General features: G+C 36.8%; 1 protein-coding gene across 9 annotated transcripts in view; it reads left to right on the top strand.

Moving 5' to 3' along the window:
* The window catches only part of UBR3 (ubiquitin protein ligase E3 component n-recognin 3), a 230,448-nt gene that overhangs the window by 100,042 nt on the left and 114,144 nt on the right, over positions 1-16,262 (top strand). For all 9 annotated transcript variants that reach the window (XM_081814231.1, XM_081814223.1, XM_081814224.1 and 6 more), the window contains 2 exons: positions 1,303-1,763; positions 10,005-10,093. In XM_081814231.1, the coding sequence (XP_081670357.1) occupies positions 1,303-1,763; positions 10,005-10,093 (550 nt within the window). The remainder of the gene's footprint in view (positions 1-1,302; positions 1,764-10,004; positions 10,094-16,262) is intronic.

Genomic DNA, 16,262 nt, shown 5'->3' with positions numbered 1-16,262 from the left:
GTATGTTTCCTAAATCAAAATAAATTTAATCTTTAATTGCTGGCAGCATGCCCATTTACAGATTTTTTTTTTTTGCTTCTATGGCAATTAACTTTGATAAAATAGGCACACACAAATCTTAATATATTGTATATTTGGATTTAACTTGGAAAATCAGCTTTTTCATTGCATGTAGCTTAATTAACTAATTTTTAAAAGGCAGAAATGAAAAATCTTGAAATGACATGCCAAGTAACTAAACTTAAACACCTCTAATCCCTACAATCTATTTTTCTGGGTAAAGAGCACTGCATCAGAAGTTTCTCTTAGTAGAGTCCATTTATAGGAGCTTTCTTTGCCTTTGACAACATGTTTTTGCTGTGAACACCATAAAGAATTTTGACTAAATTGAAATCTTAATAAGAGGCAGCTTTTGCTTCTAATGTTGGTACAGAGTACTTTGAAAAACAGTTTGGATGTTAAAAATAGTGTATACTATAATTTAGCTCATAAAAGCTCAACTGATATTGGAGCATCCTTTGAATGCTTGCTTAAAAAAATTAAATCCATTAAATTGACTCGTATCTTAATTAAAAGATGATTTCTAAGAGCTCTGATGCAGTTTGACTGTGTTAACAAAAAGACTATTTGGAAGATAAATTATTGAAATGTTTTAAAAATCTGTTCAGATAACAAATTATAGTGATATTCAAATACGACAAGATCAGTTTGATTTTTCATCTTTATATTTCCTTTTAGTAACTGTTTGTTAGAAGTAATTTTCAAACTTTGATGTTCTTTAAAAATGAAATTAGCAGTTCAGATTCATTAATTTAGGAAAAAATTTATAATTTACTTAACTAGAAAATGTAGCAGTCTTGTAGAAGTTAGTAAAGAGTATAGTATTCTTTTTTTTAATAGAGTATAGTTGACACACAGTGTTATATTAGAAGAGTATAAGTATTCTTGATGAATAGTGGGTACAACATCTTTTATTCCTGTAAACTGGTGAGGAATTTGGCGTATGATTCCTCTTTAATATGGCTATAGCTACTACTCAGGTTTTGTCTATTTTTCCTGGTAGATAGGCCTAGGAGGTTGAGAGAGAGATGTTACTGTGGATAACCACCTTTCTCCTCAGAGTTGTTTCCAGATTGAATGAGACTAAATATATTTAAGAGAGGTGAAGGGACAGACTTACTCAAAGAGCAAATCTCTTGAATAAATCCTCAGATTAAACTTCGAACATTGTAGTGCTAATATGTTTTTACACTTAACACTGAATAACTTCTCTTGATTTTTCTTTCTCTTTTTTAATGGTAGAATTCTGGTACAGCTCAAGTTTTCAGCTTAGTAGCAGAGCGTAGAAAGAAGTTTCAAGAGATCATCAATCGCAGTAGCAGTGAAGCAAATCAGGTGGTTCGTCCCAAAACTTCAAGTAAATGGTCTGCTCCTGGTTCAGCTCCACAGTTAACTACAGCCATTTTGGAAATTAAAGAAAGCATATTGTCTTTGTTAATTAAACTTCATCACAAACTCTCAGGGAAACAAAACTCCTACTATCCTCCTTGGCTTGATGACATAGAAATTTTAATCCAACCAGAAATTCCTAAATACAATCATGGAGATGGTATAACTGCAGTAGAAAGAATTTTATTAAAAGCTGCATTGCAAAGCAGAATGAATAAACGCATCATTGAAGAGATATGTAGAAAAGTGACCCCTCCTGTACCACCCAAAAAAATCACTGCAGCAGAGAAGAAAACATTGGACAAAGAGGAAAGGTAATTTTTATTTTTGATGTTTTAAACATACATGGTACAGTTGAAAATTTGATGTATCCCCTTTTTTGGCCATCTGAGGCTAATCACCTGGATGTTTAACAGCTATAATCATAGCTGATTCCTTTGTAAGATAAAGGGAGCCAAACATAGTCAGTGCTTGGGCATGTATCATGCTTGAGTTAGTTGGGGGTGAAAAGACAAGAGTTTATGACCCCAACATTAAATTACTACTCTAAAGTTGTAGGCGGGCCCTTTTAGAAAAATTGCTACTAGTAGGTTATCTAATAATTCTGCTGCTATTTTAAAAAACTATCATCAGTTCAACTTTAAATGAGAATAGAAAGTTAAAAAAATATTCTAAATATTTCTCAGAATAAAAATTTGATTGTTTTGGGTTTTTTGGTCTTTTCCAATCTTTCCAACAAATGATTACTAATTATTAAACAAGTAATGTTTTAAAACATATTTATGGCTCTAGCTTTTGGAACTTCAGGTTGCTTTTAATTTGTTGTTATGTAATGTATTTAAAAATTTTTTTAAATTAGGGGCGCCTGGGTGGCTCAGTTGGTTAAGCGACTGCCTTCGGCTCAGGTCATGGTCCTGGAGTCCCGGGATCGAGTCCCGCATCGGGCTCCCTGCTCAGCGGGGCGTCTGCTTCTCCCTCTGACCCTCCTCCCTCTCATGTTCTCTGTCTCTCATTCTCTCTGTCTCAAATAAATAAATAAAATCTTAAAAAAAAAAAATTTTTTTTTAAATTAAAAAAAAATTTTAAGTGAATTCTACCCCTAATGTGGGGCTCAGACTCATGATCTCAAGATCAAGAGTTGCATGCTCTACTGACCTAGCCAGCCAGACGCCCCTGTTAAATCGTACTATTTGTAAATTAAAAATAAAAATCTTGGGCGCCTGGGTGGCTCAGATGGTTAAGCGTCTGCCTTCGGCTCAGGTCATGATCTCAGGGTCCTGGGATTGAGTCCCGCATTGGGCTCCCTGCTCCTTGGGAGCCTGCTTCTCCCTCTGCCCCTCTCTCTCTCTCTCTTTGTTTCTCATGAATGAATAAATAAAATCTTAAAAAAAAAAAATAAAAATCTTTCTTGGATAATGTTCCTGTTTACCAAGATAGGGGAGGACCAATATAAGAGAGGCTTAGACTTAGCAGTAAAGTTGATATGCTCAGTTTTGTACATTATTGAGTTTAAAGAGGACATCCAAGTGGAGATGTCCAGTCAGATAAAGGGTTTGAGACTTAGGGGAGAATTCTGAGTTAGCACTTTAGATGTGGGCAGTTAAAGGCTTATATATGGAAGAGTGTGTATAGTAAGAAATGAGAACACTTAATATAGAACTTTTATAGAATAAGGAAAAAACATTAAAGGGAATGACTCTAAGGTGACTGAAAATGGATGGCTAGAGTGGAAGAGGAGGAACAATGTAGAGAGTGGCATTCAAGGGGGTCGAGAAAGGAAGAAACAGTGAGATTATGCTACAAAAGTTCAGGTAAGATTGGCAGTTCCCTTTGATTCAGTAGTTAGGAGGTCATCCTTTGGTAACTATATCAGGAGCAATTTAAATCACATATATAGTTGTACTTCATTTCCGATGTAATTAAATTTGTTACAGATAATTTATATTAAAAGTATATACAAAAGCCTTCAGTATATTAAGAATGTAGGAGAAGGTGCCTGGGTGGCTTAGTTGGTTAAGCATCTGCCTTCAGCTCAGGTCATGATCCCAGGGTCCTGGGATTGAGCCCTGCATCGGGCTCCCTCCTCCTCGAGGAGTCTGCTTCTTCCTCTCCTTCTGCCCCTCCCTTGCATTCCTGCTCTCTCTCTCTCTCATTTTCAAATAAATAAATAAGTAAATCTTAGAAAAAAAGAATGTAGGAGAGTTTTACTTCTCACAGTATTTCATAAATAGGGGTTGTTATAAATAACATAATTTATATGACAATTCATTAATTTTGAATCAGTAACTGCCTAAGATTTAATAGATATACTGATAAAATTAGAAGGTTGAAAAATGAGGTAAAATTTTTATTTTTGTTAACCTCTTAAATTGGTGTATTTTCTTAGTTATAGAATAATGTTTTTTTTTAAAGAAGATAAACTTTTAGTGAATCAGTGTTTATTTTATTTGGTTATTTTGGTTTATTTTATAATTATTACTCATAATAGATGGGATACTGGAGTAGTTCAGATGCTATTTTTACAAAGGCTCTAATGCTGTTGTAATAAATAATACTCTGAAAAAAGGTGTTTTTTTTTTTTCCTTTTGGGCTTTGTTTCCTTTGAGTGGTGATGATGATGATATTGACAAGGCCCTGAAGCTAATTGTATAGCAGACAGCTAAGGTTTAAGATGAATTTATTTGAATCTCACTATGCTTCTCACATTATCTTTTCTCAATTTATTTTGGATTTTGCATTGAGTTTCATAATAAAGACCAAACAGTTTATAAACACTTAATGGTGATCCATTCCCAACTACCTCACCTATGGACAAACTTAGCATCACTTTCATAAGAGTAACTCATAGAGAACAAAATACAAATAGGAAGGAAACCTTTAGACAGTTATAATAATATGCAACCTCAGTGTCTCCACCTCTGGGATAATAATGGAAAATTCCTGAGTTGTACGGAATCTGCCAGAACTTGTCTTTTCATCTTTATTCACATGTATGCCCAAGTTTAGAAAAGAATTATCTAAATTAATAAAAAATTCACAAGGAAAAATAATTGACATTCTTTTTCTGCAAATCATGGAAAGCTCTAGTATAGAATTTTTTTCTTTAAACAGGTTAAAACGGCATTCATTTATTTACTCACTGTTTCTGTATGTCGAAGTGTAGGTGTGGTATGACTTGCTTCTCTACTCAGAGTCTCACAAGGCTAAAATCAAGGTGACAGCCATTATTATCTGGAGCTTACAGTCTCCCAGGCTCATGTGGTTGTGGGAGAGGAGACATGCATTTTAATACTAGTGCCAAGCAGTTACATTTGAGGTTTCCTTATGTTTGACATATGGAATTGTTATTTGAAATATTCTTTTGTGGATATACTCTAAATGTACATGTAAAGATGATTTATAGAGTGGCATAACTGATTGTTTAATTAAAGAAACATAAGAAATTTACAAATTTACAGAGTAGTGATGTAAGAGACCAAACATGTATTCTGTCAATGGTGTTGTTTCTTATAACATTTTTGGAGGTCCAAAGAATGCTTTGAGCATCTCTAGCACATCTTTGTTTGTTTCCATTTCTATGGTGGCAAGTTTTTGTCCTTTGAGGATGGATTTAATTTTTTTTAATTTAAATTCAATTAGCCAACATATAGTACATTATTAGTTTCAGATGTAGAGGTCAGTAATTCATCAGTTGCATATAACACCCAGTGCTCATCACATCATGTGCCCTCCTTAATGCCCATTACCCAGTTACCCCATTCCTCTGCCCAACTCCCCTCCAGCAATCCTCAGTTTGTTTCCTATAGTTAAGAGTCTCTCATGATCCCTTTCTGATTTCATCCCATTCAATTTTCCCTCCCTTCCCCTATGATCCTCTGCGTGTTTCTTATATTTTACATATGAGTGAAACCGTATGATAATTGTCTTTCTCTGACTTATTTCGCTTAGCATAATATGCTCTAGTTCCATCCATGTTGTTGCAAATGGCAAGATTTCATTCTTTTTGATGGTCCATTGTGTGCATGCGTGTGTGTGTGTGTGTATCTCTCTCACATCTTCTTTATCCATTCATCTGTCGATGGACATCTGGGCTCTTTCCATAGTTTGGCTATTGTGGACATTGCTGCTATAAACATTGGGGCACAGGTGCCCCTTCAAATCACTACATTTGTATCTTTGGGGTAAATCCCTAGTAGTGCAATTGCTGGGTCGTAGGGTAGCTCTACTTTTAACTTCTTGAGGAACCTCCATACTGTTTTCCAGAGTGGCTGCACCAGCTTGCATTCCCACCAACTGTGTAGGAGGGTTCCCCTTTCTCCTCATCCTCGCCAACATTTGTTGTTTCCTGACTTGTTAATTTTAGCCATTCTGACTGGTGTGAGGTGGTATCTCATTGTGGTTTTGATTTGTATTTCCCTGATGCCAAGTGGATGTGGAGCATTTTTTCATGTGTCAGTTGGCTATTTGTATGTCTTCTTTGGAGAAATGTCTGTTCATGTCTTCTGTCTATTTCTTGACTGGATTGTTTATTTTTTGGGTGTTGAGTTTGTTAAGTTCTTTATAGATCTTGGATGAAAGATGGATTTAATTTTTAAAACCTTTTCATTTTGGGGCCGCCTGGGTGGCTCAGACGGTTAAGCATCTGCCTTCAGCTCAGGTCATGATCCCAGGTCCTGGGATCAAGTCCCACATTGGCTTTCCTGCTCAACGGGGAGCCTGCTTCTCCCTCTTCCTCTGTTTGCCACTCCCCCTGCTTGTTCTTTCTGTCACTGTCAAATAAATAAATAAAATCTTTGAAAAAATTAACTTGTTAAAATAAAACCTTTTTATTTTGAAGAAATCTCAAACTTACATGTTTCAAGGATAGTACAAAGAACTTCCTAGACCATTTCAGAATAAGTTGCTTTACCTTGGAATACTTGAATATGTATTTCCTAGATCACAATACAGCTTTTAAAATAAGGAAATTAACATATTATTTGAGTCTGATAAAATCTTTAGATCCCAAATTTTCACAGTTGTCCCAGTAATGTTTCTTATAACAAAAAAATCCAGTACAGAATCACTCATTGCATTTGGTTGTTGTGTCTCTTTGGTTTCCTTCAACTGGAATTGGTTTCTCCATTTTCTTGACCTTGTCGCTTTTGAAGAACACAGGGCAGTAACACTATAGAATGTCCCTCAAGTTGGGCTTGTCTGTGTGCCGTTATGTTTAGATTCAGGTTAGGCATTGTTGGCAGGAATACAAGGAAGTGTTGCTAATTTTCTTTTGATTGCATCCTCATCAGGTGTCACATGATTTTAGTTTGTTTCATTTGGGGATTAATTTTGATCACTTCATTAAGGGGGTGTCTGCCAGACTTCTTCACTGTCAAGTATCCTTTTTTTCCCTTTGTGATTAATATGTAATTTATGGAGAGATACTTTGAGATGCAGCAATATCCTGTTTCTCACCAACTTTCATTTTATTCATTTATTTCTGTCAGCTTGGACTTACGGATTCCTATTTTATTTTATGGGTTTTTCTTTTCTTTTTTTTTAAGATTTTATTTATTTGCGAGAGAGAGAATGAGAGACAGAGAGCATGAGAGGGAGGAGGGTCAGAGGGAGAAGCAGGCTCCTCGCTGAGCAGGAGCCCGATGCGGGACTCGATCCCGGGACTCCAGGATCATGACCTGAGCCGAAGGCAGTTGCTTAACCAACTGAGCCACCCAGGTGCCCTATTTTATGGGTTTTACTCTCATATCCTTGCTATTCATTTTGATGCTCAAATTGTTCTAGATTTGACCTGTGGGACTCCCTTCCAGTTGGTTTCTGTGTTCTTTTGATGTATCCCCATCATTCTTTGAGCATTTTCTTTTTTTTCTGGGGCAAGAAGATAGCCCAGGTTCATCTTGTATTTGGAATTAGCCATTTCTCCAAGGAGTTCTGGTTATTTTTTATTTAGAAACCACAATTCATGTGCTCATTCTAAGGGATATAACTATTTTCAGTCACTCATAGTGGACAGAACTAGGAAAAGTGTGTGTGTGTGTGTGTGTGTGTGTGTTGGGGAGTTGGAAGGAGCAGGAAGAGAGGTATTAAAAACTGTGAGTTCACCCTGATAATTCCAATTCCAATCCAACATCGGAGGAGTCATTCTTGTTTTCTCTCCTTCCATATTTGTAACTCTGCTCCCACAGTGAGAAACTTGGCAACCATAATCCTCAGAAGATACTACTTTTTAAATCATCACCTCTGTATGTAATCAATTTTTTTTAACCTTTCCCACAAGAATGCTCTCTTGTGATAGGCCATTGGATCATGGCACCTGGTGCTCAGCCACGGTCTCCGTCCACCCCCCCCCCGCCCCCCGCCCCCCGCCCCAGGCCCTTCAGGAAGGGAAGAGAGGTCAGGAGTAGATTTAATTTTTTTGAAATGGCCACTGTCAGTTGAGAGTTAAGTTTGATGAATGAGGTAAGTGATCAACCTGGATAAAAATACTTTGGCTCAAAAATAAGAGTTGTAGTTATAAATAAGGTCAATTTTCTTAAGTAGATCCTAAATTATACTTAAAGTAAATATTAGAAAAGCAGCGTCAAAAATCTTTTCAACACTATTGGCAAAAATATGTAACTTCTCATGGTAAGGCAGACCACAGTGCTTGACTTTATACCTGTTAATGATTATCTCCACTAATTGGATGGGAACGGATATGTGAATAATCTAAAAATTACTATTAGCATTCTTCTAATCCTATATTCTGTATCCTTGAATCATCTCAGATTAATGAAAGAATTCTTTTAGGTTTCCCATATAAATGACTTCTTGGAATCTCCGTGTAATACTATGCTTTGACTATTATAGTACATCGATATAATAAATAGTCACTAGAAGACTGCTATAATATGCTCTATCCATTATGGTTTTTTAGATTTTTTTTTTTTTAAAGATTTTATTTATTTATTTGACAGAGAGAGACATAGCGAGAGCAGGAACACAAGCAGGGGGAGTGGGAGAGGGAGAAGCAGGCTTCCCGCAGAGCAGGGAGCCCGATGTGGGGCTCGATCCCAGGACCCTGGGATCATGACCTGAGCCGAAGGCAGACGCTTAACGACTGAGCCACCCAGGTGCCCCGGTTTTTTAGATTTTTTAATTTTTTAATTTTTAAAGTTTTTATTTAAATTACAGTTAGTTAACATCCAGTATAATATTAGTTTCAGGTTATCCATTATGTTTCTAATGTCCTTTGTATCACAGGCTATGATAAATCCCTTTTTGAGTTTTTTTTTTTTTAAAGATTCCATTTATTTGACAGAGAGCGAGAGCAGGAACACAAGCAGGGGGAGTGGGAGAGGGAGAAACAGGCTTCCCGCCGAGCAAGGGAGCCTGATGTGGGACTCGATCCCCGGACCCTGGGATCATGACTTGAGCTGAAGGCAGACGCTTAATGACTGAGCCACCCACGCACCCCCCTTTTTGGAGTTTTAAGTAAAAAGTTTGTCTCTTTTGATGAGCTAATATATAACTTATATTTTAACATTTTTCTTTTTCTTCTTCCTCTTCCCCTCTTGTTTTAGATTACTATTTTAACCTTTCTTTGCTGAGGGTAAAATTTTTTCCGCTCACTAGTATTGTTAGCATCCCCAAATCTAGGGAAGCCTATAATCCAAAGGAATATTTATGCTTAGGTTTGGAATATAGTTTTGTTCTCTGTGTCGTATTTGAGACTCTATATTTTTTTTACTTGAAACAAAATAAACTAAACTTGGAATATTTCTTAGTAGAAATTGGGAAATCACTGGCTTCTGCTCATTCTCTTTTAGGAAAGACCTATTCTTAATGTAACAGTAAATCTGACTATTCTTATCTTTTAGATTCTGTTTATATCTTAACATCCTAGCTTCTTCTAGCAACCAGTTTGCTGTTATTTGTGCCTGGGGTTAAATTGTGGGTTCCTTGCTAAAAAGACTTTTCTTACTCTTGCTGCCAACTGACATATACTTAGAAATTGTGTTTTTGGAAATCCAAATTTTCTCCTTTATTTCACTTTTTTTTTTTTAAAGATTTTATTTATTTATTTGACAGAGAGAGACACAGCGAGAGAGGGAACACAAGCAGGGGGAGAGGGAGAGGGAGAAGCAGGCTTCCTGCGGAGCAGGGAGCCTGATGCGGGGCTCGATCCCAGGACCCTGAGATCATGACCTGAGCTAAAGGCAGACGCTTAACGACTGAGCCACCCAGGCACCCCAATTATTTCACATTTTAAAGTAAATTTTGGCTTTTATTTTTACCTATTTAAGCCAGTGATCTTCAAACCATTTTAAAACAGTGGAGGGGCACCTGGGTAGTTTAACTGGTTAAGCATCTAACTCTTGATTTCGACTCATGTTATGATCTCATGGGTCATGGAATCAAGACCCCCATCGGGCTATCTGCTCAGTGGGGAGTCTACTTGAAGATTCTCTCAGGTTGTCCTCAACTGTGTGCCAGGAGCTTTTCATAGTATACACTCATGAAATATAATAAGTCTTAAACACATCTGATACTTACCACTTTATTTCTGTTTAATCTAGGCGACAAAAGGCTAGAGAGAGGCAGCAGAAATTGCTTGCAGAGTTTGCTTCACGACAGAAAAGCTTCATGGAAACTGCAATGGATGTTGGTAAGTTAAAATTTATTAGTTTAGAGCTCTTATAATGACATGTATTACTTCAGGGATTATCTAGTTCAATTTTTCACCAGTTTTCAACATTACAGACAGATGATTTCTAGTCTTTATTTAAACAACAGAGTGATGGAGGATCAGACTGTTACAGGCAGTTTATTTTTTTTTAATTTTTAAAATTTTTAAAAGATTTTGTTTATTTATTTGACAGAGACACAGCGAGAGAAGGAACACAAGCGGGGGGGCGGGGGAGGGAGAAGCAGGCTTCCTGCCAAGCAGGGAGCACGATGCGGGGCTCAATCCCAGGACCCTGGGACCATGACCTGAGCCGAAGGCAGACTCTTAATGACTGAGCCACCCAGGTGCCCTGTTATAGGCAGTTTATTCTGTAGTTGCATAGTTGTAATTATTAGAAAGTTCTTTCTGATGGTAGCAATATGATATCCTCTGCTATTTTCCTCTGTTAGATTGTCCTTTAGATTTGTGAGGTTCACCAACATGTATTTACTTATTCTGATTTTTCCTGTGAAATTATCCTAAGATTTTTAAAATAGCTTTCAAATACTTTTAGTGCCTCCTCCTTCTGCTACCCCTGCAGTAGTTCTTAAGATCAGTTGCACTTCTCACTTGTATTAGGATTAGCGTTAGCATTTGTACAGCAAGAGGGGATGCCATTTTCCTGTATGATAGTAGATTGCTATGAGGGATTTTTTTACAAACCTAGGAAGAATAGATTAAATTTCAGTTAATCTCAGTCTTCAGTTAACCAGGATACTCCCTTTCCTGACTACCTCTTGCATTCCAGTGATTTTTTTTCTTTTTTTTAACTTTTAGACAGAAATGCTGAAAAAAAAGTGCATTTAGTTAAAGTGTATACACATACGTGCATTCAAACATGCATACATTCTTTCACAACTTAATCTCAGAAATGACATAGTATTCTGTACGAAAGTACATTCTCATGCACTTTTGTGCTCATAAGCACACATAATCAACATCCAGAAGAGATGTGGGGAGGGGGTTAGTCCAGATATAATATAATGTTCTTCTGAACCATCAACAGGTGAGTTTATGTTCAGGACGTGACTTTGATGTAAAGAATACTGTTTATCAGATTAATTTGGTATCAGTTGACTTTCTCATATGAAAGATGAGGATTTAGTTCATTGACACTATTTTTCCTTTTTCCATCTCTTCTTTTTCTTCTTTCCAGGAATCCATAATTAATATTTTTTGGTTTTTTTTAACATATCAAATATAGTGTATTAATTGTTCTCCTTGTAGCCAGTTCCTTCATACTGCTTCATATAAGTGAATTAATAAGCACCCCTATTTTTCCTTTCCTCATCTCTGCGTTTTGCCTTTATCAGTTATCTACTTTTAAATTGTTAGGGTTGCTAACATTATCTTTTGTAGTCACAATCAAGTGTTCCATCCAAACGTTGACTTTAAATCTTGAGAAATAATATGACTTAAAAATTTTTTTCTTAAATTTTTATTTCTTTATTTTTTAAAAAATTATTTATTTGAGAGAGAGCAAGAGAGAACATGAGCAGGAGGAGGCGCAGAGGGAGAGAGAGAAGCAGACCCCCTGCTGAGCAGGGAGCCTGACTCGGCCTCCATCCCAGGACCTTGGGATCATGACTTGAGCCGAAGGCAGACGCTTGACTGATTGAGCCACCCAGGCACCCACAGAAATAATATGACTTTTGGAATGTTGTTGAGTAACTAAAAGTAGTGTGCTAGGATTCACTTACTTTTTTTTTTTTTTGAGTCCAGTGGCCTGACTCCTAGACTACTTTAAGGAGATTGTATATAGAGTATATATAGCCCTATTTCTTACAGTTTCTCAGTTGCTAAAACCATACCACCCTTTATACATTTCTCCTTGGGCCATTACTTTGTTATATTGTCTTTTGTTTTTCCTAAAGTTTCCAACTGTTACTTTTTCTTAACTCATGTTCCCTTGTGCTATCTCTGTTATTCTGCCTACTCAATCATACTGTCCTTTGCATTTAATTCTCATCATCCAGTTGCTCTGGAGGCATGCTATCCAGCCATTACCTTTGGATTTTCCTCTTGTAGAGTTGATCTGGGGTTTCCTGCATCTTATATCATCTCTCTTTTTTTTGGGTCTTGTTTTATTGGCATTCAGCCACAAGCGTATTCCTAATAATGCTTGTGGATGAGGCTCTAGTTTGCTCTCATGCTTGATTTTTCGTTTGGATGAGTGTATAATTCCAGGTTGATACACATTCTTTCTCACAAATGTTAAAGCAATATTCCCTTATCTTTTTTTTTTTTTTAAAGATTTTATTTATTTATTTGAGACAGAGAGAATGAGAGACAGAGAGCATGAGAGGGAGGAGTGTCAGAGGGAGAAGCAGACTCCCCGCCGAGCAGGGAGCCCGATGCAGGACTCGATCCCGGGACTCCAGGATCATGACCTGAGCCGAAGGCAGTTGCTTAACCAACTGAGCCACCCAGGCGCCCCAATATTCCCTTATCTTTTACTATTCATTTGATAAGAAGTCTGGTAGTAGTTTGATTCTTCTTCCTTTGTAGGTGAGCTCCCCCTACCCCCCTGCCCCAACACTTTTAGATCCTTAGAGATCTAGAATTTTTTTTAAGATTTTAAAGTATTATTTTATTTTTACTTTATTTTTATTTTTTTATTTTATTTTATTTTATTTTATTTTATTAAGTAGACTTCACCCTAGTATGTGGTTTGAACTCATAACCCTGAGATCAAGAGTCACATACTCTACCAACTGAGCCAGCCAGGTGCCCCAAGAGATCTGAAATTTGATGATTTGTATCTAGGTGGATCTTTTTTCATTTTCCTTAGTACTTAATGGGACTTTTCAGTCTGAAGATTCATGTCTCTGAAGCTCTGAGAAAAAAATACCCTATGATTTTTTATTGATAACTAGTCATCCTCCAAGATGACCCTCAGTTGATCCATGCCTCCTGGTATTTATGTCCTCTGTAGTCTTCTCTTACACTGCACCAGAATTGGTGTGCATGACCACTGGGATATGGCAGAAGTAGTACTATGTCATTTCTAAGATTAGGTTGTGGAAGACATTGTGGCTTCTGTCTTGATTGTTTTTTCTCTCTCTTGGATTACTCATTCTGGAAGAAAGCCAGTTGCCATGTTGTGACCAGCCCTGTGGAGAGGCCTATCTGGAGAGAGACTAAGGCCTCTGGCCAACAGTCTTGTTAGTGAGCTTGGATGTGAAACTTCTACCTCCAGTTAAGCCTTCAGATGGGTTGTTAGCTTGACAGCAATCTCATAAGAGATCCAGAACCAGAACCATTCAGCTAAGCTGTTACTAGGTTCCTGACCCTCAATAACTGTGTGAGATAACAAATGTTGGTTTAAGCCACTGAATTTTGGGATAATTTGTTAAATAGCAATAGAGAGCTATTATAATACTTTCCTGCTTATATTTTCTTTATTCTCTTTTTATGAGACTCTTACTAGTTGGATGTTGAGACTCCTGGATTGATATTTTAATCTCTTATATCTTTAATCTTTTTTTTTTTTTTTTAAAGATTTTTTTTTATTTATTTATTTGACAGAGAAAGAGAGAGCACAAGTAGGCAGAGTGGCAGGCAGAGGGAGAGGGAGAAGCAGGCTCTCTGCTGAGCAGGGAGCCGGACGTGGGGCTCGATCCCAGGACCCCAGGATCATGACCCAAGCCGAAGGCAGCCGCTTAACCGACTGAGCCACCCAGGCGCCCCTTTAATCTTTTATATATGTTCTTTTTACTTCTCATGCTTAGAGATGTCCTCTCTTCAGTATCTTGTTCTTTCATGGTCTATAGAACTTTTTTCAAATCTTTCTGAATTTGTTAGAGTGCACATGTGTGCTTGCTCTCTCTCAATTATGTTTTATCCTTTTGAATTACTTTTAAAATTTATGTTGGTCTTTCATGTTGCCTGTTTTCCTCATTTGCCTAATGATCCTTGATTGTCCTGGAAAGATGTTCTGGGTAGCTAATTTGTTTTACTCTACTGAGGTATAAATAGGTTTGATCTTAGTAATTGTCTGCAGTCTGCATGTAAGTGTGAGGCACACTGACTGTCAGACTTAGATTTCAGTGGGAGGATAGTGGACTGTTCAGTTTGGGCCCCCAAATGTTAACACTCACCTAGAAACCCCACTGCTCTCCAAGCTGTTTGTTCAGTTTCTTTGGGGGATGGTCTTTTGTTTTCCTCCCTGAGGTAAATGCCAACCCACCTGAATGCTCTGTTCACTCAAGGTTGGGGAGGGAATTGGGATGCTGAGTAGTGAAGTTCTGTATATAATCCTTAAATACTTACTCTTTTTTTAAGTCACTCCTATCCTCTACCTCACTGGCTGATTCTGAGCCCAGAGTTGACATTCTAATGGACAGATCATTTCTTCATTTTCTGTAACTTTCTCATAATACATAAGTGGTTGTAGTTTTAATGGCTTTCATTCATCTGTTTGCATGTCTCCATCTCCTCTGATTTTTCAGAAATTTAATTGACATCTCTTACTTGTCGGTTGGTTAAATTGCCTTCTACAACTCCATCACTTTTATATTCTTTTTTTTTTAAGGATTTTATTTATTTACTTTAGAGAGAGAGAGTGAGAGTGTGACAAGTGAGGGGAGGGGCAGAGGGAGCGGGAGACAGAATCTCAAGCAGACTCCCTGCTGAGTACGGAGGCCGACAAGGAGCTCGATTTCACCGCCCTGAGATGATGACCTGAGCAGAAATCAAGAGTGGGTCGCTTAACTGACTGTGCCACCTAGGCGTCCCCCTTTTTGTGTATCCTTGTGGGAATATTTCTTGATGTGTTTCTCTGCTTTTATTTCAGTGGTTTTTTTAGAAGGAATGAGAGACAAGTGTTCAGTCTGCAATCTTGAATTAGATAGTTACTAATATTTATTATTTTAATGTATAAAGTTAAAATTTCTGTTATTATAAAAGCATTAAATTTTTATTTTAGGGACTTAGAAAATACATATAATCAAAAATAAGAAAATAATACTGTATTTTTACAACCAGATATCCTAATCTGGGCTTTATCCTTATTAAAAAGGATGATCTTTACATTTGTAATGGATTCTTATTCCCTGACATATCGTTTTCCTGCTTTGGGTATGATTTTATCATAAATTAGACTCTTTTTTAATACTCTTCCATTTCCTTGGAATCAGGCACAGCTGTGAACTTTGTTCTCTTTCAGGTAGGACCGATCTACTTGTGACATTAGAATGCATATAATGCATAGTTCTGTGTATCTGTGGCTGTTGCATATATGTTTAAAAACATTATTTTATGAAATATTGTAGTTTTGAATTATGCTGTGTAACTTGTGAAATTCTTACTGTCTCAACTAAGTAGAAGCTACTTGAATTCCTTTTCATTGAAATTAGAAAGCAGATCTCATGGATAGAATACTTTTTATACTGCTTGCTCTGAATATAAATATGTCAATTTTGGGGATGGTGTTAGGTCTGTCATGTTTTTAAAATTTTTATTTAAATTCTAGTTAGTTAACATACAATGTAATATAGTTTCAGGTGTACAGTTTAATGCTTTCAACACTTAAATACAACACCGTGCTCATCACAAGTACACTCCTTAATCCCCATCACCTATTTGACCCATTCCCCACCTACCTCCCCTCTGGTAACCATCAGTTTGTTCTCTATAGTTAAGAGTCTGTTCTTAGTTTGCATCTCCCTCTCTCTTTTTTCCCCTTTGTTCATTTGTTTTGTTTCTTAAATTCCACATATGAGTGAAACCATATGGTATTTCTCTTTCTCTAACTTAATTTCGCTTAAAATAATACTCTCTAGCTACATCCATGTCATTGCAAATGGCAAGATTTCATTCTTTTTTATGGCTGAGTAATATTCCATTATATATATATGTGTGTGTATACACACCACATCTGTCTTCTTTATCCGTTCATCAGTTGATGGACCTGGGCTGTTTCCATAATTTGGCTATCGTAGATAATGCTGCTGTAAATATGTATCCCTTTGAGTTAATATTTTTGTATTCTTTGTGTAAATACCTAGTAGTGCAATCCTGGGTCATAGGGTAGTTCTATTTTTATCTTTTTGAGGAACCTCCATACTGTTTTCCAGAGTGGCTGCACCAGTTTACATTCCCACCAATG

Source organism: Leptonychotes weddellii, chromosome 3 (genome assembly GCF_054177405.1).
Source record: "Leptonychotes weddellii isolate Sample4059 chromosome 3, ASM5417740v2, whole genome shotgun sequence".
In the NCBI taxonomy this organism is placed as follows: domain Eukaryota; kingdom Metazoa; phylum Chordata; class Mammalia; order Carnivora; family Phocidae; genus Leptonychotes; species Leptonychotes weddellii.
The sequence above is the reverse complement of the archived record's forward strand: the minus strand, read 5'-3'. Positions and strand labels throughout refer to the sequence as shown.